The 22,185-nt window shown below is 56.1% G+C and overlaps 1 protein-coding gene across 1 annotated transcript in view; it reads right to left on the reverse strand.

Annotated features, from left to right (window-relative positions):
• The window catches only part of LOC136497279 (uncharacterized), a 35,388-nt gene extending 14,259 nt beyond the window's left edge, over positions 1-21,129 (reverse strand). Inside the window, exons 1-5 of the mRNA XM_066493078.1 lie at positions 20,513-21,129; positions 19,106-19,207; positions 18,912-18,978; positions 18,061-18,242; positions 17,700-17,960 (exon numbers count right to left, since the gene is read on the reverse strand). Coding sequence (XP_066349175.1) covers positions 17,700-17,960; positions 18,061-18,242; positions 18,912-18,978; positions 19,106-19,207; positions 20,513-20,887 — 987 coding nt within the window. The 5' untranslated portion in view covers positions 20,888-21,129. The remainder of the gene's footprint in view (positions 1-17,699; positions 17,961-18,060; positions 18,243-18,911; positions 18,979-19,105; positions 19,208-20,512) is intronic.
• Between the last annotated feature and the right edge of the window lie 1,056 nt (positions 21,130-22,185).

Below are 22,185 nucleotides of genomic sequence, written 5' to 3' on the forward strand. Positions count from 1 at the left end.
CACCGTCGAAGGTAATCCGCCCACCTTGGGAGGTTTATTCCTTCTTCGATAAGTCCTATTACAATCTCTAAGTGCCCTTTATATAATAGGTGCAGTACTAACAACCCAAAATAGATTTCCTAAATATAGATTTCCTAAATTTCCTCCCTTTACTCTCCTAACTTAATCAGCCGAGCCCCTTAGCCACGGCTGGGCCTGGGCCGGCGCCTATACTGACGCCCTACAAAGGCGTCTATAACACTTCCCTCCTCCCCAACAAACAGCTCGTCCGCGAGCTAGAATGCTGGATAGCGCTCCATGAAGTCATCAATATCTTCCCAAGTAGAATCTGATGGATAAGTCTGGCTACTGTGGTCTTTGTGGGGCTGTTGTGGTCTTTGTGTTTTTAGGACAGCATAGGACAACATCTTAGAGAGGACAGCATCTTAGACTAACATCTAAAGGACAGCATCTTGGCATATGCTTGGCAGGCTAGCAGCCTATAAATATGTATCCCCAACCCCTCAGGTTGGTATGGCATTGAGAAATAAACCAAAAAATTGTCCCAACTCCTAGTGTCATCCTCTCTCGATGAGAGTAAGAAATCTGCTACTTCCAAGAGTGAGAATCCAACGACTAACAAGTGGTATCGGAGCCGTACTATCCTGTAGCCTAAGCATCTCCTGCTCATCTCCTCTCCCAGCCACACAACAGCCCCAGCTGCGAGCAGCAGCTCCGGCCGCTCCTGCTCACTCCTCCCCCGCGCAGACCCAGCCCTCTCCCCACGCAGCAGCCCCCTGGTAGGGCGTCATGTCCGCAGGGCAATCTCAGCGCTCGGTCGCCTCGAGCACGCGGCGTCGGCAGGAGGCCGAACTAGCCGCGGAAGAGGAACGCGAGCGAGCGGCGGCGGCAAGGGTGTCGAGGCTGACAGCAGCCAGAGCGGAGGCGGAAGCAGCGGCGGCGGCGAATGCAGCGCGTGCCGGCGGCAAGCGGAGGTCGAGGCTCTGCGCGGCAGCATCGGCAGCTCCATTTCCGCTGACGACACCGCCGACGCGGACCTCGAGCTGCTAGAGAGGGAGGCAGCGACGAGCGCGGGCGGCGCAGTGGGCAGCCGCGCACGCCCACGAGCGTGGCGGCAGCACAGACAGGCGCGGACACGCTGGCGGTGTGCTCCTGCGGCAGCCACGCACGCCCACGAGCGCGGCGACAGCCCAGACAGGCGCGGGACGCACCGGCGCTCCTGGAGGAGGCGCGCACGGCAACGGTGGCGGACGGGTCGATGGAGAGCGCGGCCTTCACAGGCAGCGTGGCTCTCGCTCCCCGGATCGGTACCGACAGGTCAATGGAGAGCACGGCCTTCATAGGCAGCGTGGCTTTCTCCCCGGATCGGTACCGTGGTTACCACGGGCTCCAGGCTGTTGTCAGGGACGTCGGTCCCGGCGGTGGGTAGCCCTATCCTCACCAAGACCAACTACGTCGAGTGGGCTGCGGTGATGAGGGTAAAGCTCCAGGTGCGACACATGTGGGAGGCAGTCCGATACGGTGACGTCGACTATGTTAGTCGCTGAATTCTCACTCTTGGTAGTAGGAGAATTTTTACTCTCATCGAGAGAGGATGACAATAGGAGTTGGGGCAATTTTCTTGTCTATTTCTCACACAAACTCACACAAATGCCATACCAACCTGAGGGGTTGGGGTTATATATTTATAGGCTGCTAGCCAGCCAAGCATATGCCAAGATGCTAGTCTAAGATGCTAATATGTTGTCCTAGGTAAGATGTTGTCCTCTAGTCTAAGATGTTGTCCTCTAAGATGTTGTCCTCTAGTCTAAGATGCTGTCCTAAAAACAGAAAAAACAGCCACAAGGACCATGTGAGCCACACAGCCCCACAAAAACCAACCACACATGAGATTTATCCATCATTCTCCCCCTAAGTCTTGTGCGTCGTCTTGTGAGAGAGTTGAACCATCCCGGCCCTGGAGCAGAGCTCAAGGAACTTGATCCTCCCAAGGGGCTTGGTGAGCAGGTCCGCAAGCTGGTCCTTAGTGTTGATGTAGCTCGCCTTGATGCTCCCTTCCTCCAAACAGCCTCGGATGAAGTGGTACCTCACCCAGATGTGCTTGCTGCGTTCGTGGAACACGGGGTTCTTTGCTAGGGCCAGAGCGGACTTGCTGTCCACCTTGAGCTCCACCGCTCTAGTGTCTCTGCCGAGGAGATCACCAAGCAGTCGAGCGAGCCACAGCGCTTGAGCCGAAGCGGTGGAGGCCGCTATGTACTTGGCCTCGCAGCTGGACAGGGCCACCACCTGCTGCTTGACCGACTGCCAGCTAACGAGGCACTTGCCGAGGAAGAAGAGGATCCCGCTCGTGCTCTTGCTGGTGTCGATGTCGCCGGCGTGGTCGCTGTCGCTGTACCCGACGAAGTGTGCCGCCCCAGGGCACCTCGGGTAGTAGAGGTCGTGGTCGAGAGTCCCCGCAACGTAGCGGATGATCCTCTTCACAGCCTGCTGGTGCTCCGTCGTCGGTCGCTGCATGAACCGACTAACGTAGCCGACAGAGAATGCCAAGTCCGGCCGTGTGTGGGCGAGGTAGCGAAGGCTCCCCACAAGACGCCGGTACTACGTAGCGTCCACCTCCTCCGTCCTGCTGTCGCGGCTCAGCTTCAGCCTCTCCTCCATCGGAGTGAGAGCTGGGTTGCAGTCGGTGAGCCCAGCTAGCTCAACGACGCACTTGGCATAGGCGGTCTGTCGAAGCGTGATCCCAGAGTCATCCTGGTGCACCTCGATTCCCAGGTAGAAGGAGAGAGGCCCCAGTTCACTCATCTGGAAGGTGGCCTTCATCTCTTCCTTGAATGCTGCCACCTCCGCATCCTTGGTGCCGGTGATCACCAAGTCGTCGACGTAGACACCCACCAGCAGGGCATTTCCTCCATTGCCCCGTCGGTAGATGGCCGCCTCGTGCGGGCTTTGCTCGAAGCCCATCCCCTTTAGCGTGGAATCCAACTTGGCATTCCACGCCCTCGGTGCCTGCCGCAAGCCATAGGGGGCCTTGCGCAGGCGAAGTACCTTGCCCTCCTTGCCGGGGATCGCAAATCCCGGCGGCTGGTGCACGTAGACCTCCTCCTTCAAGTCGCCGTTAAGGAACGCCGACTTGACGTCCATGTGATGAACACGCCAGCCCTCCAGGGCAGCTAGCGCAAGGAGTCGCACGGACTCCATCCGTGCCACGGGAGCAAAGGCGTCGTCGAAGTCGACCCCCTCCTGCTGCACGAAACCTCGTGCCACCAAGTGAGCCTTGTGCTTGACGATGGCGCCGGCTTCATCCCTCTTCAGCTTGTACACCCACTTAAGGGTGATCGCGCGGTGACCACGAGGAAGGTCAGCAAGCTCCCAGGTGCGGTTCTTCTCAACCGCATCCATCTCCAACTGCATCGCGGCGCGCCATGCCGCGTGTCTCTCGGCCTCTGCATACGACCGAGGCTCGCCGTTGTCACACGCAAGGTGCAACTGCGCCTCCAGGTCGTGAGGCACCGATCCCGGCACCGGCTGGTCGCCGAGAAGGTTCTCCATCGTATGGTACCGCAATGGCTCGCCGTCGTGGTACGCGTCGATGCGCTCCTCGTCGTGAGAGAGCGGAGTAGCGAGCTCAACCGGGTTGTGCTCGACACGTGCTGGAGTAGACGTGCCCGGAGAGGTGCCTATCGATGCTAGAGTGCGTGGCGTTGCCGGCTGTGGTGGAGCCGGCGAAGAACTCATCGCAGCCGAGGTCCTGGCTGGAGAGCGTGGTGCTGTCGGAGTAGCAGGCGCCGGGGTCGGTGGAGCCTCGGGGACTGGGGTAGACGCGCTCACCGAAGAAGGGCTGCCTACTCCCCCAGCTCCCTCGAAGTGGACGTACTCGACAGTGAAGTCGTCGTACGTCGGAGCCGAGCCATCGTCCACCGCCTTGTCCCACACCCATCCTTGCCCTTCGTCGAACACAACGTCGCGCGCCGTGCGCACACGCTGTGTCTTCGGGTCGAGGATGCGGTAGGCCTTCGAGCCCTCCGCATAGCTGATGAACACTCCCGGAGTGCTCCTGTCGTCGAGCTTGCTGATGTGGCCAAGCTCCTTGCGAACGCGAGGCAGCCGAAGACCCGCAAGTGGGAGACCGCCGGCTTGCGCCCATGCCAAGCCTCGTACGGCGTCCTGCCGTCGAGCGCCTTGGTAGGCGAGCGGTTGAGAATGTAGACGGCCGACACCACCGCCTCTCCCAAGAAGACAGCCGGCATCCCCCTCTGCTTGAGAAGGGCCCGAGCCATCCCCACAACCGTCTGGTTGCGCCGCTCGACGACGCCGTTCTGCTGCGGGCTGTACGGCGCGGAGTGGCGCTGAATGCCCTCATCAGCGCAGTACGACGCGAATTCAGCCGCCGTTGTCGGTGCGCAGCACGCGCAGCTTGCGGCCGCACTCCGCCTCCGCAGCAGCCTGCGCGCCTGATGGCGTCCGCAGCCTCTCCCTTGCTGCCGAGAACCATCACCCACATGTAGCAGGAGAAGTCGTCGACGAGCAGCAGGAAGTAGCGTCGTCCTCCCGGTGTGGCCGGTGTCACCAGGCCACACAAGTCCCCGTGCACGAGCTCGAGCCTCTCCTTGGCTCGAAAGCTCGCCCGCTGGGGAAAGGGGAGTCGCCTCTGCTTCGTCAACACGCAGACGTCGCACAGCTGCTCCACATGGTCGAGGCACGGCAGGCCTTGCACCATCTCCATGGCACTGAGCCGCTTCAGGGCCTCAAGGTGCCCGAAACGCTCGTGCCACTGCCACGCCTCGTCGTCCCGACGAGCAGCGAGACAGAGGGGTTGTGCACCTGCACGTTAAGGACGTAGAGTCGATTTGCGCTTCTGGATACCTTGGCAAGAAGGCGACGACGGCGATCCCAAATCCTCATGACTCCATTCTCAACCACCACGCGCGAACCGTTCTCATCCAGCTGTCCCAAGCTGATGATGGAGTTCCTCAACGCGGGGATGTAGTCGACTCCGGTGAGCAGCCTGTGCTCACCAGACACGGCGGTGAAGATGATGGAGCCGACGCCCTTGATCTCCACGCCGGAGGCATCCCCAAACTTGACGGAGCCTCGGACGCTAGAGTCAAGCTCGGTGAAGAACTCCCGTCGACCGGTCATGTGATGGGTGGCGCCGGTGTCGAGGCACCACCCGTCAGTCTTGTCGTTGCCGGAGCTATCGCCGAGGAGGGCGTGTGCTTTTGGCTCGTCAAGGTGGAGGAGAGCCGCTGCGGCCGGTGCCGCTGGAGGTAGCTCGATGCTGGCATGTGCCATGAACAGAGCCGGCTCCTCCTCCGCCTGTGCGACGTGGGCCTGGCCACGTCGTGGCTGTCGACAGTCCGTGGCCCAATGGCCAAGCTGGCCGCAGTTGCGGCAGGTGTCGTCTCGTGCCGGCTTGTGCCTGCCGGCGGCGCCGCCCTGGGCGCCTCCGCGGGCATCACCCTCGGCACGTCCTCGCGCTCCGGCCTGGGCGTCTCTGCGCACCTTGCGCAGCTTGCCACGCCTGCAACCGCCTGTCGTGGAAGAAGGCTCCCCCTTCCTCCGGTCACCTTGGCTGGCAAGCCACTGCTCCCGAGTGAGAAGGAGCTTCCCGCCAGTGGTGATGGGCTCCGAGAGGGACTGTGGCTCATCGCTGTCGACAACCTTGAGGCTACCTATCGCCTCCTCGATCGACAACGTGGAGAGATCCAGCAGAGACTCGATCGAGCGAGCCATCTGCTTGTACTTCTCGGGGACACAGCGGAAGAGCTTTTCGATAGCTCTCTCCTCGCCGTAGGTGTCGTCGCCGAACTGCACCATCTTCTGCAACAGTTTTGAGACGGAGAGCAAAGTTATCAACGTCCTCACCTGGCTTGAAGGCCAGGTTCTCCCACTCCTTGCGAAGTGCCTGCAGTGTGGACTTGCGGGCGCGGTCGCTGCCGATGCGTGCCGCAGCGATGACGTCCCAAGCCTCCTTGGCAGTCCGCTTGCTGGTAAGCGAGAACTGCATCTCGGGCGGCACTACAACGATGAGAGCATCCAGTGCCCGTCGATCTAGGTCGTACTCGACGTCGCCATACCGGACTGCCTCCCACATGTGCCGCACCTGGAGCTTTACCCTCATCACCGCAGCCCACTCGACGTAGTTGGTCTTGGTGAGGGTAAGCCACCCACCGCCGGGGCCGACGTCCCTGACAACAGCCTGGAACCCGTGGTAACCACGGTACCGATCCGGGGAGAGAGCCACGCTGCCTGTGAAGGCCGCGATCTCCATCGACCCATCCGCCACCGTTGCCGTGCGTGCCTCCTCCAGGAGCGCCACCGTCGTGCGTGCCTCCTCCAGGAGCGCCGCCAGCGGGTCCGCGCCTGTCTGGGCTGCCGCCACGCTCGTGGACGTGCGCGGCTTGCCACAGGAGCGCCACCGCCGTGCGCGCCTCCACCAGGAGCGCCGCCAGCGCGTCCGCGCCTATCTGGGCTGCCGCCACGCTCGTGGACGTGCGCGGCTGGCCCAGGGAGCGCCATCGCCGTGCGCGCCTCCACTAGGAGCGCCGCCAGCGCGTCGCGCCTGTCTGGGCTGCCGCCACGCTCGTGGGCGTGCGCGGCTGCCCACTGCGCCGCCCGCGCTCGCGCTGCCTCCCTCTTTAGCAGCTCGAGGTCCGCGTCAGCACTGTCGTCAGCACAAACGGAGCTGCTGACGCTGCCATGCAGAAACTCGACCTCCGCTGCCGCCGCACGCACTGCATCCGCCGCCGCCGCTGCTTCCGCCTCCGCTCTGGCTGCTGCCACCTCCGCCGCTGCCAGCCTCGACGCCCTTGCCGCCGCTCGCTTGCGTTCCTCTGCCGTGGCAAGTTCGGCCTCCTGCCGACGCCGCGTGCTCGAGGCGACCGAGCGCTGAGACTGCCCTGCGGACATGACGCGCTACCGGGGGGCTGCTGCGTGGGGAGAGGGCTGTTTCAGACGAGCTGTGAGAGGAGTGAACAGGAGCGGCCGGAGGAGCTGCTGCTGCCAACAGCTGGAGCTGTTGTGGGGCTGGGAGAGAAGATGAGCAAGAGATGCTCAGGCAACAGGATAATACGTCTCTGATACCAATTGTTAGTCGCTGAATTCTCACTCTTGGTAGTAGGAGAATTCTTACTCTCATCGAGAGAGGATGACACTAGGAGTTGGGGCAATTTTCTTGTCTATTTCTCACACAAACTCACACAAATGCCATACCAACCTAAGGGGTTGGGGTTACATATTCATAGGCTGCTAGCCAGCCAAGCATATGCCAAGATGCTAGTCTAAGGTGCTAGTCTAAGATGCTAATATGCTGTCCTAGCTAAGATGTTGTCCTCTAGTTTAAGATGCTGTCCTCTAAGATGTTGTCCTCTAGTCTAAGATGCTGTCCTAAAAACAGAAAAACAGCCACAAGGACCATGTGGGCCACACAGCCCCACAAAGAACAGCCACACATGAGACTTATCCATCAGACTACGACCTAGATCGACGGGCACTGGATGCCCTCATCGCTGCAGTCCCGCCTGAGATGCAGTTCTCGCTTACCAACAAGCGGACTGCCAAGGAGGCTTGGGACGCCATCGCTGCGGCACGCATCGGCAGCGACCGCACTCACAAGTCCACACTGTAGGCACTTCGCAAGGAGTGGGAGAACCTGGCCTTCAAGCCAGGTGAGGACGTTGATGACTTTGCTCACCGTCTCAACACTCTGTTGCAGAAGATGATGCAGTTCGGCGATGACACCTACAGCGAGGAGAGAGCTGTCGAAAAGCTCTTTCTCTGCGTCTCCGAGAAGTACAAGTAGATGGCTCGCTCGATCGAGTCCCTGCTGGATCTCTCCACGATGTCGATCGAGGAGGCGATAGGTCGCCTCAAGGTCGTCGACAGCGATGAGCCACAGTCTCTCTCGGGGCCCATCACCACTGGCGGGAAGCTCCTTCTCACTCGGGAGCAGTGGCTTGCCAGCCCAGGTGATCGGAAGAAGGGGGAGCCTTCTTCCGCGACAGGCGGCCGCAAGCGTGGCAAGCCACGCAAGGCGCGCAGAGACGCCCAGGCCTGGGCGCGTGGACGTGCCGAGGGTGATGCCCGCGGAGGCGCCCAGGGCGTCGCCGCCGACAGGCACAAGCCGGCACGAGACGACACCTGCCGCAACTGCGGCCAGCTCGGCCATTGGGCCAAGGACTGCCGACAGCCATGACGCGGCCAGGCCCGCGTCGCACAGGCGGAGGAGCCGGCTCTGTTCATGGCACATGCAAGCATTGAGCTACCTCCAGCGACACCGGCCGCAGCGGCTCTCCACCTCGACGAGCCAAAAGCACACGCCCTCCTCGGCGACAGCTCCGGCAACGACAAGACTGACGAGTGGTGCCTCGACACCGGTGCCACCCATCACATGACCGGCCGACGGGAGTTCTTCACCGAGCTTAACTCTAGCGTCCGAGGCTCCGTCAAGTTTGGGGATGCCTCCGACGTGGAGATCAAGGGCGTCAGCTCCGCCATCTTCACCACCGTGTCTGGTGAGCACAGGCTGCTCACCGGAGTCTACTACATCCCCGCGTTGAGGAACTCCATCATCAGCTTGGGATAGCTGGATGAGAACGGTTCGTGCGTGGTGGTTGAGGACGGAGTCATGAGGATTTGGGATCGTCGTCGTCGCCTTCTTGCCAAGGTATCCAGAAGCGCAAATCGACTCTACGTCCTTAACGTGCAGGTGGCACAACCCCTCTGCCTCGCTGCTCGTCGGGACGACGAAACGTGGCAGTGGCACGAGCATTTCGGGCACCTTCACTTTGAGGCCCTGAAGCGGCTCAGTGCCACGGAGATGGTGCGAGGCCTGTCGTGCCTCGACCATGTGGAGCAGCTCTGCGACGTCTGCGTGTTGACGAAGCAGAGGCGACTCCCCTTTCCACAGCGGGCTAGCTTTCGAGCCAAGGAGAGGCTCGAGCTTATGCACGGGGACTTGTGTGGCCCGGTGACACCGGCCACACCGGGAGGACGACGCTACTTCCTGCTGCTCGTCGACGACCTCTCCCGCTACATGTGGGTGATGGTCCTCCGCAGCAAGGGAGAGGCTGCGGACGCCATCAGGCGCACGCAGGCTGCTGCGGAGGCAGAGTGCGGCCGCAAGCTGCGCGTGCTGCGCACCGACAACAGCGGCTGAATTCGCGTCGTACTGTGCTGACGAGGACATTCAACGCCGCTACGCGCCGTACAGCCCGCAGCAGAACGGCATCGTCGAGCGGCGCAACCAGACGGTTGTGGGGATGGCTCGGGCCCTCCTCAAGCAGAGGGGGATGCTGGTTGTCTTCTGGGGAGAGGCGGTGGTGACAGCCGTCTACATCCTCAACCGCTCGCCTACCAAGGCGCTCGACGGTAGGACGCCGTACGAGGCTTGGCATGGACGCAAGCCGGCGATCTCCCACTTGCGAGTCTTCGGCTGCCTCGCGTTCGCCAAGGAACTTGGCCACATCAGCAAGCTCGACGACAGGAGCACTCCAGGAGTGTTCATCGGCTACGCGGAGGGCTCGAAGGCCTACCGCATCCTCGACCCGAAGACACAGCGTGTGCACACAGCGCGTGACGTTGTGTTCGACGAAGGGCAAGGATGGGCGTGGGACAAGGCGGTGGACGACGGCTCGGCTCCGACGTACGACGACTTCACTGTCGAGTACGTCCACTTCGAGGGAGCTAGGGCAGTAGGCGGCTCTTCTTCGGCGAGCGCGTCTACCCCCGTCCCCAAGCCTCCACCGACCCCGGCGCCTGCTACTCCGACAGCACCACGCTCTCCAGCCAGGACCTCGGCTGCGATGAGTTCTTCGCCGGCTCCATCACAGCCAGCAACGCCACGCACTCCAGCACCGACAGGCACCACTCCGGGCACGTTTACTCCACCACCAGCTCGTGTCGAGCAGGCCCGGTTGAGCTCGCTACTCCGCTCTCTCACGACGAGGAGCGCATCGACGCGTACCATGACGGCGAGTCGTTGCGATACCGTACAATGGAGAACCTTCTCGGCGACCAACTGGTGTCGGGACCGGTGCCTCACGACCTGGAGGCGCAGTTGCACCTTGCGTGTGACGACGGCGAGCCTCGGTCGTTTGCAGAGGCCGAGAGACACGCGGCATGGCGCGCCGCGATGCAGTTGGAGATGGATGCGGTTGAGAAGAACCGCACCTGGGAGGTTGCTGACCTTCCTCGTGGTCACCGCGCGATCACCCTTAAGTGGGTGTACAAGCTGAAGAGGGATGAAGCCGGTGCCATCGTCAAGCACAAGGCTCGCTTGGTGGCACGAGGTTTCGTGCAGCAGGAGGGGGTCGACTTCAACGACGCCTTTGCTCCCGTGGCACGGATGGAGTCCGTGCGACTCCTCCTTGCGCTAGCTGCCCAGGAGGGCTGACGTGTTCATCACATGGACATCAAGTCGGCGTTCCTTAATGGCGACTTGAAGGAGGAGGTCTACGTGCACCAGCCGCCGGGATTTGCGATCCCCGGCAAGGAGGGCAAGGTGCTCCGCCTGCGCAAGGCCCTCTATGGCTTGCGACAGGCACCGAGGGCGTGGAATGCCAAGTTGGATTCCACGCTAAAGGAGATGGGCTTCGAGCAAAGCCCGCATGAGGCGGCCATCTACCGACGGGGCAGTGGAGGTAATGCTCTGCTGGTGGGTGTCTACGTCGACGACTTGGCGATCACCGGCACCAAGGATGCGGAGGTGGCGGCATTCAAGAGATGAAGGCCACCTTCCAGATGAGTGACCTGGGGCCTCTCTCCTACCTGGCAATCAAGGTGCACCAGGATGACTCCGGGATCACGCTTCGACAGACCGCCTACGCCAAGCGCGTCGTTGAGCTAGCTGGGCTCATCGACTGCAACCCAGTTCTCACTCCGATGGAGGAGAGGCTGAAGCTAAGCCGCGACAGCACGACGGAGGAGGACGCTACGAAGTACCGGCGTCTTGTGGGGAGCCTTCGCTACCTCGCCCACACACGGCCGGACCTGGCATTCTCCGTCGGCTACGTTAGTCGGTTCATGCAGCGACCGACAACAGAGCACCAGCAGGCTGTGAAGAGGATCATCCGCTACGTTGCGGGGACTCTCGACCACGGCCTCTACTACCCTAGGTGCCCTGGGGCGGCACACTTCGTCGGGTATAGCGACAGCGACCACGCCGGCGACATCGACACCAGCAAGAGCACGAGCGGGATCCTCTTCTTCCTCGGCAAGTGCCTCGTTAGCTGGCAGTCGGTCAAGCAGCAGGTGGTGGCCCTGTCCAGCTGCGAGGCCGAGTACATAGCGGCCTCCACCGCTTCGACTCAAGCGCTCTGGCTCGCTCGACTGGTTGGTGATCTCCTCGGCAGAGACACCAGAGCGATGGAGCTCAGGGTGGACAGCAAGTCCGCTCTGTCCCTGGCAAAGAACCCCGTCTTCCATGAACGCAGCAAGCACATCCGGGTGAGGTGCCACTTCATCCGAGGCTGTCTTGAGGAAGGGAGCATCAAGGCGAGCTACATCAACACCAAGGGCCAGCTTGCGGACCTGCTCACCAAGACCCTCGGGAGGATCAAGTTCCTTGAGCTCTGCTCCAGGACCGGGATGGTTCAACTTTCTCACAAGACGACGCACAAGACTTAGGGGGAGAATGATGGATAAGTCTGGTTGTTGTGGTCTTTGTGGGGCTGTTGTGGTCTCTGTGTCTTTGTGTCTTTGTGGGGTTGTTGTGGTCTTTGTGGGGCTGTTGTGGTCTTTGTGTTTTTAGGACAGCATAGGACAGCATCTTAGACTAGAGGACAGCATCTTAGACTAGCATCTAGGACAGCATCTTAGACTAGCATCTTGGCATATGCTTGGCTAGCTAGCAGCCTATAAATATGTATCCCTAACCCCTCGGGTTGGTATGGCATTGAGAAATAAACCAGAAAATTGTCCCAACTCCTAGTGTTATCCTCTCTCGATGAGAGTAAGAATTCTGCTACTTCCAAGAGTGAGAATTCAGCGACTAACAGAATCAGCCGCAGTCCGCCCCTCCCAATGAACAAGGAGTTGCCAGCGACCTCAGTTCAAGCAAGCACGCACCACCGCAGCCGGAGTAGGAATGACACGCCCATGAAGCGTGAATGGAAGAGGAACAATGGCGCCTGGAGGGTCCCCTTCATACTTCTTCAGCAGCGCCACATGAAAGACATCATGAATACGAGCCTTCGGCGGAAGACGTAGACGATAAGCCACAGCGCCCAAGCGCTCAACAATCTGATAGGGTCCAAAGAACCACGGCCCTAGCTTGGAGGCCGCCAGAGTAATACCAACAGTTTTGCGGTGATGAAGGCGGAGAAGCACCCAGTCACCTACAACAAACTGCACAAACCAACGCTTCTTGTCATGGATCTCCCGCATAGTGTCCTGAGCCAATACCAAACGATCACGGATGTCCAGCAGGAACTTATCGCGGTCACGAAGCTGGCGATCAACAGCAGCCACCCGAGCCGACCCAGGAAGATAGGAAACCATCGACGGTGGAGACCGGCCATACACCACCTCAAACGGCGTAGCGCGCAGGGCAGACTGGTAGGAAGTATTATAACAGAATTCCGCCCAAGGAAGCCACTGCAACCAAGAACGAGGCCGATCCCCCGCTAAGCAACGCAGGTACATAACTATGATACGATTAGTGACCTCAGATTGCCCATCTGTCTGTGGATGAAATGCGGAACTGCGCAGCAAGGTCACACCAGCCAGCTTGAAAAGCTCCTCCCAAAAATTGCTAGTGAAAACAGTATCCTGATCACTCACAATAGAACATGGAAATCCATGCAGCCGCACAATGTTGTCCAAGAAGGCACGAGCAACGAAGCTAGCTGAGTAGGGGTGACTCAGGGTGATGAAATGCGCCATCTTGGAGAAGCGGTCAACCACAGTAAGAATCACGGACTTGCCGCCCACACGCAGAAAGCCCTCAACAAAGTCCATGGCGATGTCGCTCCACACATGTTCAGGAACAGGAAGTGGCTGAAGAAGACCAGCGGGATGCAGGTGTTCGGTTTTATTACGCTGACAAACAGCGCAGCCTTTGACAGTCTCGAACCAACCTATGCGCGCGTCGGTTGTAGAAGGATGCACGCAGCCTGTGGAGTGTCTTCTGCGAGCCTTCATGACCGGCAGTGTGAGCCTCACGCAATAGTTGCGGCCAAAGCGGCGACTCATCAGGAACGAAGGGACATCCTTGGTACAACAGCAGACCGTCCACCATCGCCCAGCCGTCAGGCACGGTGCCAGCAATGATCTGCGCCTGGAGCTCCTGGGCCTGAGAGTCGCGCTGAATCTCAGCGCGCAGGACATCATAGATGGCGAACGAAGGCCCGGAGAGTGCACATGCAGCCACAGGACTGGAGTCCATATCACGGCGTGATAAGGCATCCACCACCGTGTTCAACTTCCTTGGTCTATACTTGAGAGGTCATATCCGAATAACTTGGTGACCCAAATGTGCTGCGGTATCGTCGTTAGGCGTTGGTCGAGAATAAACTTCAGGCTCCAATGATCCGTCCGCACAGTAAAGGCACGGCCCCAGAGATAGGGCCGCCAATGGCGAACTGCCTTGACGAGACCAACCAACTCCCGCTCATAGGCCGGAAGCTTGGCATGGTGGGGCGCCACAGCGCAGCTGAAGAAGGCCACCGCACCATCTCCTTGGTGGAGGACTGCACCAAAACCAGCCCCGGACGCGTCACAGTCAACGATGAAGCGCTTGTCGAAGTCAGGCAGTTGTAGTAGAGGGGCGGACGTCAACGCCCTCTTGAGCGCCAGGAAGGCCTCCTCTGCTGCCGGTGTCCTGGAAAACGCCTCACGCTTGAGAAGCATCGTGAGGGGCGCAGCCACACCACCATAGCCAGCGATGAACTTCTGATAATATCATGTGAGGCCGAGAAACCCGCGGAGGGCGCGAGCTGTAGTCGGCCGCGGCCAAGCTTCCACCGCCTCGACCTTCGCTGGATCCATAGCAACTCCCGCGGCCGAAATGATGTGGCCAAGGTGGACCGAGAGTTCGCCAAAGAAACATTTGGAGCGCTTGGCGAAGAGATGGTGCATGCGCATCTGCTGCAGCACGGTCCGCACAAGCTGCAAGTGCTCTGCCCAAGTCGAACTGAAGATCAAAATGTCATCAAAAAATACAAGCACGAAACGACGGATATATGACTTCAAAATATCATTCATAAGTGCTTGGAAGGTGGCAGGCGCGTTGGTGAGACCGAAGGGCATGACGAGGAACTCAAAATGACCACGATGTGCCCGGAACGCGGTCTTGGCAATGTCGTTCGGGTGCATGCGCACCTGGTGATACCCGCTACGAAGATCGATCTTGGTGAAGAAACGAGCACCCTTAAACTCGTCAAGGAGTTCATCAACCACCGGAATAGGAAACTTGTCCTTGATGGTGCTGTCGTTAAGAGCGCGAAAGTCGACGCGGAAGCGCCAACTGCCATCCTGCTTGCGGACGAGGAGCACTGGGGAGGAGAACGGCAAAGTCGACTCCCGGATGATCCCTTGCTGCAACATATCATCGCACTGCCGCTCAATCTCGTCCTTGAGGAGCTGTGGGTAGCGGTAGGACCGCACAGCCACCGGTGGGGAGCCAGGGACGAGGTGGATACGGTGGTCATGGCGTCGGCTTGGAGGCAGCCCGCGCGGCCCCTCGAAGATGTTTGCATAGGACAGCAGCAGCTCCTCCAATATAGTTCGGGGATCGGCAATAGCATGGGCAGCCAACGCCTTGCTGCCCATTCCGGTCCAGCTGTGAGCACGCCCTCGGTACCAAAAGGCCATCGAGAGGGCGTCGAAGTCCCAAACGATGGGCCCCAAAGAGCGCAGGCACTGAACACCAAGAACCAAGTCAAAGCCGCCCAAGTCGAGGGCGACACGGTCGATGGAGAAGGGTTCCTCATAGATGAGAACCTCCGTGGCAAGGCACACGCCGGGGCTGCGGACACGATCACCATTCGCGACCAACACGGACAGTCCATCACGTGACGAGACTGGCAAGCCCAGGCGAGCGGCCACCTCCGTATGGATGAAGGTGTGCGTGCTGCCGGTATCAACCAACGCTTTGAGTGGAATACCCGCGATCATCACCTGTAACATCATAGAAATAGCATGGCCAAGGCCAGTCAATGCGAGCAGGGAGATCTCCAAGTTAGAGATGTCGTCGCCGAGCGGGTCCTCCTCGCCTTCCTCAAGCTCCATGAGTTAGACACCCTTCGCCGCACACTTGTGATCCTTGGAGTACGGTTCCGGGCAAAAATAGCACTGCCCGTTCTGCCGCTTCTCTTGCATCTCGGCCGGTGTCAGACGACGAAAGCGAGAACGTGTCCCTTCTGTCTTGCCGTCCTGCAGACCAGCAGCAGAGTCCGTAGCGCTGGTCGAAGCCAAGGCACGGCGAGTGGATGACTTCGATGGTGTCGAGCTGTTAACGGTGGAGGCCTGCTCTTGCCGCTGTTCATAGGCCCGCGCTAAGCTCATGGCTTGCTGCAGATTGACAGGGTGCTACAGCTCCACATCAGCAGCGAGCGGCTGTCCCAAGCCACCGGTGTAGAGATCAATGGTCGTCCGCGTGGAGAGGTTGTCGCAGTGCGAGGAAGCGCCGCGAGTACTCCTCCACGGTGCCCGTGCGGACCAGGGCCTTGATCTCGCCAACAGAGTTGGTGCGGATGGGTGGCCCGAAGCGAAGGTTGACGAACTCGATGACGCGTGGCCAAGAGACCATCCCAAAGTCGCGCTCCATCTGATAGTACCACTCGGCTGCGATGCCATCCAGATGCAATGACGCCATCCACACCTTCTCGTCCTCTGGCACGTGATGCTCGTGGAAGTAGTTGTCACACTTATTGAGCCAATTCAACGGATCCGCCTCTCCATTGAAGCTGGGAAACAGAATTTTGGGTGCGCGATGAGGCTCCCGGTGGCCTTCGACGTTGCCTTGATGACGGTCGCCGCGGTCGAAGAGACGGTAGTCGTGGCCTCCGCGATCGAACTCCCGGCCGCCCCTATCCCGGTCGAAGCCACAGAAATCACGACCACGGTCACGGTCGTGGCCGCTGCGGTCACGCGCGTAGGGGCCGCGCTCGAAGTCCCTGTTGCGCCCGTAGCTAGCCACAGAGTCGCGATCGATGCGACCCGGCTCGCGACGACCGAAACGATCGCGCGGGTCTAGGAACCGCTCGCGGTCGCGCAGAGTCTGCGCACGGAACTCCTCCCAGGCGCGGTCCGGATCCATGTTGACGTCATGAGCATCACCGCCATCGCAGGTGTTGTCTCTGCCGGCACGGATGTCATCACCGCCACCCGCAGCATCATCCATGACACCGCCCTTGCCGGCATCGGCCTTGCCTGACTCGATGCGCGCCAGCCGGTGGTCATGGGAGTTGAGGCGATTGGTGATGGTGGTGAGCTGACCCAAGATGCGATCCAATTTGGCATCCATGGCCGCAGGATCGTGGGTGTCGGACATGGTGATCAATGCACCCGTGAAGGTCTCTGATACCAAATTGTTACAGCGTGGACGGGTACGATGGGGAGATCACAGGGGAGAGTGGAGTAGAAGGCTGGATTGAGAATTGGAGCACAAGGGATAGCGAGGAAGTGGTGCAGCGGGAGGTTCGCCGGCGGCAGCGGTAGAATCGCTCGCAGCCACCGTCGAAGGTAACCCGCCCACCTTGGGAGGTTTATTCCTTCTTCGATAAGTCCTATTACAATCTCTAAGTGCCCTTTATATAATAGGTGCACTACTAACAACCCAAAATAGATTTCCTAAATTTCCTCCCTTTCCTCTCCTAACTTAATCAGCCGAGCCCCTTAGCCACGGCTAGGCCTGGGAGGCCGCCTATACTGACGCCCTACAAAGGCGTCTATAACATTTCTGCTACAAACTTACAAAGGCATTGCCACATTTGTGAGGCAGTGTGTTTATCGCTCGTTGTCCTTGATGCTTATTGTTTGTTTCACATTGTTCTTACCCTTTCAAACTTCTGTCAAAATTAACAAGGGCCAGATACACATCTGAGTTTCTTCCTTTTCTCCCAAGCCACTCTTTTTTTCCCTTTTCCTGAAAGGCTTCCCAGCACATGCAGGGGAGTTTGACTTGCCCGACTTGATATATTTGCTTGAGACATTCTTTCACTGCCCACTTAGTTACTTACATTGAAGGTGCTTTAGCACATATAAAAACTGGAAATCACGCTTAATAATTGAATAGGATGGTATAGCTTGGATGGTCCAGGCTTTGTATATTGTATATACTACATGGTTTTAAGTAACTGAGTGTTTGCCTTGCCTTGTCACGTATCACCAATTAACCATTTAATCACATTTTAAGGCAGTAAGCATGTTCATGCAAAACTAGGATATTAATTAAGGTCGCATTCCCACTTAAATTGGTGTAAGGAGCACAAGTTGAAGACTTTCATCAGAAAAGATGTGGATTCAGAAAATGGAAATGAACCCACCCCAACACCAAAAGAACAAAGAATTCCAGAATAGTTTACAATACTTCCTAGTGGTCTTTCTATCTTGCTTTATCATGTTAATGCATCCACTTATTCGACTTAATTCTTTCAAGAAAGAAAGTGATTAAGGAGAAGATCAGCAGGAGATTCAGTTAAACAACTTAATAGTAAATACTAAAAACCAACAATGCAAATTGACAACATATAACAGACCTTAGGCACAATAAAAACTCCACAGTGGTATACAAATGTTTCTGTTTGCTTCTTGGCGTCCAATAAAATAGCCTTGTAGCAATATAGCGAAGTTTCCTGTTCACCAAGAATGAACTGCCTCCTTCGTCCTGGGACAATCACTTTCAGATCTCCTATAGCTCCTAGCTGAAGATCTCGCAATGAGAGCAGTACATCAACACCAGACAAGTATGACTCCCGGATGATGTTCTCGATTCCAAGAGCACGAATCACAGCATTTGCCTGTAGCATCAACACACAGAAGATAGAAGTGACTAGATGAACAAATATCCTGAGCAGAGTCAAATCATTCATAGAGTTTACCAGAAGAATATAAAAGTACCTGTCTCATGTTACAGTATTCAGCAGATTGAACCAATGATGATTTTATTGTTTGAGCTACACCCATCTTCCCTTTTACCATGACCACCATGAATGTCTGGAAGGCAGATTTTTCAGAGGATTCACTAGCTATAGCTTGAACACTCATATCCCATCCAAATCTGAACTCAGACAAAAGAAGCGCTGCAAGAAGGGAAAAGGGAAAACATCGTAAGTACCACTATTCAATTATTATTGTTGTTCAAAACTCCATATAAACTTTTAAAGCTTCTTGACCACTAGTATCGGAGAATCTTGATGGGCTGCATGAAAACACCAGACGTTGTTTAAAATAGTTCAATGATCATACAACCTTTGAAATTATACTACTCCCTCCGTTTCTTTTTATAAGGCACAGTAAGAGTCAGAAAAGTCTTTAGAAGTATACTTTGAACATCAATTACTCTTACAATATATCATCAATTGCTGGAAAATCAATTTGTATTAGAAGATATGTGAATCTACAGATATTGCTTTGATGTCCTAAGCATATGTATAATTTGAGTAATCATTGGTCAAAATTCACGAAGTTAGACTTTTCCAAATCCTAATGCACCCTACATTTTGAAATGGAGGTAGTTACATGTAATTATAGATGTTGATGCTCAGAGTTTCCCTTGATAATTAAGGGGGGAAACTCAGTAAAATCATTTACATGAAAACAGAATGAAAGAAGACTGGTTGAGAGCTTCAAAACAAAATTTAAACAAAAAAAGAATCAAAACTTCAAATCGGGAATCAGGAAGATGTATAAGAGACCAATAAAAACTAAATACGAAGGAAAATAAAAGGCGAGAATTGACAGAAAATAACCTAAAACATGGGATTCTGCAAGGGTAAGGCACACAAACTTCCCTCCTGATTTCATAACTCTCTTGGCCTGCAAAAGATGCCTGCTCAGTCATACATATCACCAAGAAAAAAGCATTTCCATTGGGATCAACAGATCTATCCATTACAACAACTAAAAAAGGGCATCCAAATTCAGCATAGATCCACCGATATACCTCATTTAGATATTTTATCCCCAGTTTTGTCCCAGCCCCTGGCTCCATAAGAGCATCCAATCCTCCTTTATCAAGAATGACATCAAATGACCCATCTGCAAACTGGTAATTTCATATGTCAGATAGTTTTAATAGGAAATATGTATTAAGTATTGCTGGATTTATCATGAATCATTAACGAAAAACGTCCAGGTGTGAGGGTAAATAGCCCATGTGCAAAATGGCATTTAGATATGTCAAGTAGCTGTGACAAGACATGTGTATTAGAAATAGTGGATACATACAGCATAAAAACTGACCAGTAATCCAGTATGGCATCAATAAGTTGCAAACTAGCAATTCAATGTCAGATATTTTTTATTGGAAATATATCGCTTGAAAAATAAAGCACATCAAACTAAGATTAGGAGCACCTAGCAATTATTAATGGAAAGGGTCAAAGACAAACTATAAATAGGTAGGACATGACAATTTAGAAAACAGTTTAGGCAACAGAGAAAGTTCACTATACATTGAAAGAGGTATAACAAAATAAAGCCCAGCAGGTATAGTACAGGGTCATCCAGAATCTCAATCAAACAAAACAGTTTCCCTTGGTTTGGTTTCATCTACCATGCCGCAGAAGCTGAATCAACACTATAGTACCTTGTCAAAGCTACCTTAGGGTGACAACCTTGTACGGACGCACTGGAACTCATGCACTGAAAATCTGGAACCAACCAAATGTACCTGAACTGTGTGTTGCCTACTCAAATCGCCCAGAAACATTGAGCTCATGGATCAATTATTGACATGCTAGGTGATAGACAATAAACTCAGATAGACGCTACATTGACACTATACCCAGTAATCAATAGCATCTTCATAACACCATCATGTCTGATATTGGAGCATTGCAATTTGCAAAGCAGAAACTAATAATAGCTCCAACAGTATCATTAAGCTCAAAGTTTACCATTCTAACTAACTAGTACTCCCTCGGTTCCAAATTATAAACCACTTTGGTTTTGTCCTAAGTCAAACTTCTCTAACTTTGGCCAAGCTTATAGAAATATACATTGGCATCTATACTGTAATACCAAATAAATTCACTCTCAACACAATGCATGGTGAATTGAATAAAACTAATTTGATGTTATAAATATTAGTACATTTTTCTATAGACTTAGTAAAAATTAGAGGTTTAATTTTGGCTGCCAAAGTGACTTATAATTTGGAACAGAGCATATAAAATAATTTCAAATTTTCAACTAACAAACTTCATCAGTACAACTACCAAACCACCAATGTCCCAAATTAAAATCATTCCCGTGACAAGCAACAGCATTGCCGTTAAACCCAAAATCCAAGCTCGACATAAACCAACCCAGCCCATACACCGCAGTCTATGTAGCACACGGATTATACCTGCATGTCGGTCATGTCCATGACGCGCCAGCGCATCTCTGGCCGCGCGCGTGCGTGACGGCGGAGCATGTCCGCCACGACGACGCGGGAGAAATCGACGTTGGTGATGCGGCGGAACCCCGCGTCGTAGAGCCGCTCCGAGAGCGCCGAGCTCCCGCACGCCGGCACCAGGATCTCCTGGGCCGACCCCGCTTCCGCCGCGGCGCCGCGGTCCCCGAGGATGGCGAGGAGCGGGGCCCGGAGGTTAGGCCACTCCGCGTACCACTCAAAATTGTCCCCGCTGCCGCGGAGCGCGAAGAACTTGTCCCAGTTATCCCGCGATGTGAAGTCGCCAAGCGTGCCTAGGATCGCCGGAGGCGGCGTCGCGGTCGCCATGCGTGGAAACCCTAGCTTAGGTAGGGGTTTAGGAATGCTCGGAGGTAAACTAGGATTGACCCGTTGGGTGTCAGTCACGAGGGTACACAAGAGAGGACAAGGGTTAGCGAAAAATGCCGTTACATCCCCGAACCGTCCGATCTGGAATAAGGCTCAACAATTTTCACGGAGGACAAGAGCCAGTGTGGAGCAAAGATTGATGACAATAAAACAACTCTCTAAATCTGTTTTGATGCAAACATAGAAATCTCTCCTCCGGTCCAACAGTTTGTATGAGAGGGTGAAGTGGGTTGGAGCGGATCGGACATGTTTTCTTATTGTGTTTGGTTGGTAGACCAGTGCGTTGGGGTTATCCTAGGAAGGGAATATTCTTTCGAGATGCTGGTTGACACTGTCCCTCCAAATCAAAGAAACCGGAGCGAACCCACTTCGTGTCCATCGAGCAAGGGAGCATGGAGGAGCGTCCAGCGTGGCTGCGTGGAGGAGCTATGGCGGAGTCGTGGCGGTTGCGTGGAATGACGGCGGTCTTGCGGTAGATGCGGCCCGCGAGGAGGCCAGGCGCGAGCCAAGGCGGCGAAGCCACACGCAGCGGCGGCGGTGGGTCATGCCCAGCCCCGGCAGCGACGGTCCATGCGTTGCCCCAACGATGCCACGCGGGCTGGTGGTGACCAAGCACGACGGTAGGCCACGCACGTCGGCAGCGACCACGCATAGCAGCAGCCGCCGCCAGTGGCGGCGCAGATCTGGGCGAGCCACGTGTGAGGCGGGTGGTGCGTTCGTGTGGCACAGCGACGTGTAGCCATCCGAGTAGCGCGGTGGCGTGGGGTTGCGTGGCACGGGGCCGGGCGAGCCGCGCGTGGCACGGTGACGCGATGTTGGGCGAGTCGCGCGCGAGCGAGAGGAAGGAGAAGGATGGGTTCAGAGGCTGCCACATGGGGCCCACCATCAGTGATTCAACCCACTCAACAGACCATGTAAAACCAAACACAAAAACTGGGTTAAACCCCAACCCCTAACCAAACATGAGATGGGTTCGTCCCATCCCAAAAATCTAGGTTGGGTTCAACCCATTCCTGATGAACCCACAACCAAACACATGCTACATGCTTGGTAATGGCTCCCTTCCCTGTTATAGCAATCCTCCTATGCTTCCTGATTAGCTGCCTTAGCCCTTAGCTCATAATGGCTATTTATCGGAATAGCAAAGGTTTAGGTGGCATTTGGATAGCAATTTGGATTGAAAAGGGGAAATGGCTTAGGGTTATGCTGAGACACGATAGGGTCCGGGTTACGAGGCA

Source organism: Miscanthus floridulus, chromosome 12, assembly GCF_019320115.1.
Source record: "Miscanthus floridulus cultivar M001 chromosome 12, ASM1932011v1, whole genome shotgun sequence".
NCBI lineage: Eukaryota > Viridiplantae > Streptophyta > Magnoliopsida > Poales > Poaceae > Miscanthus > Miscanthus floridulus.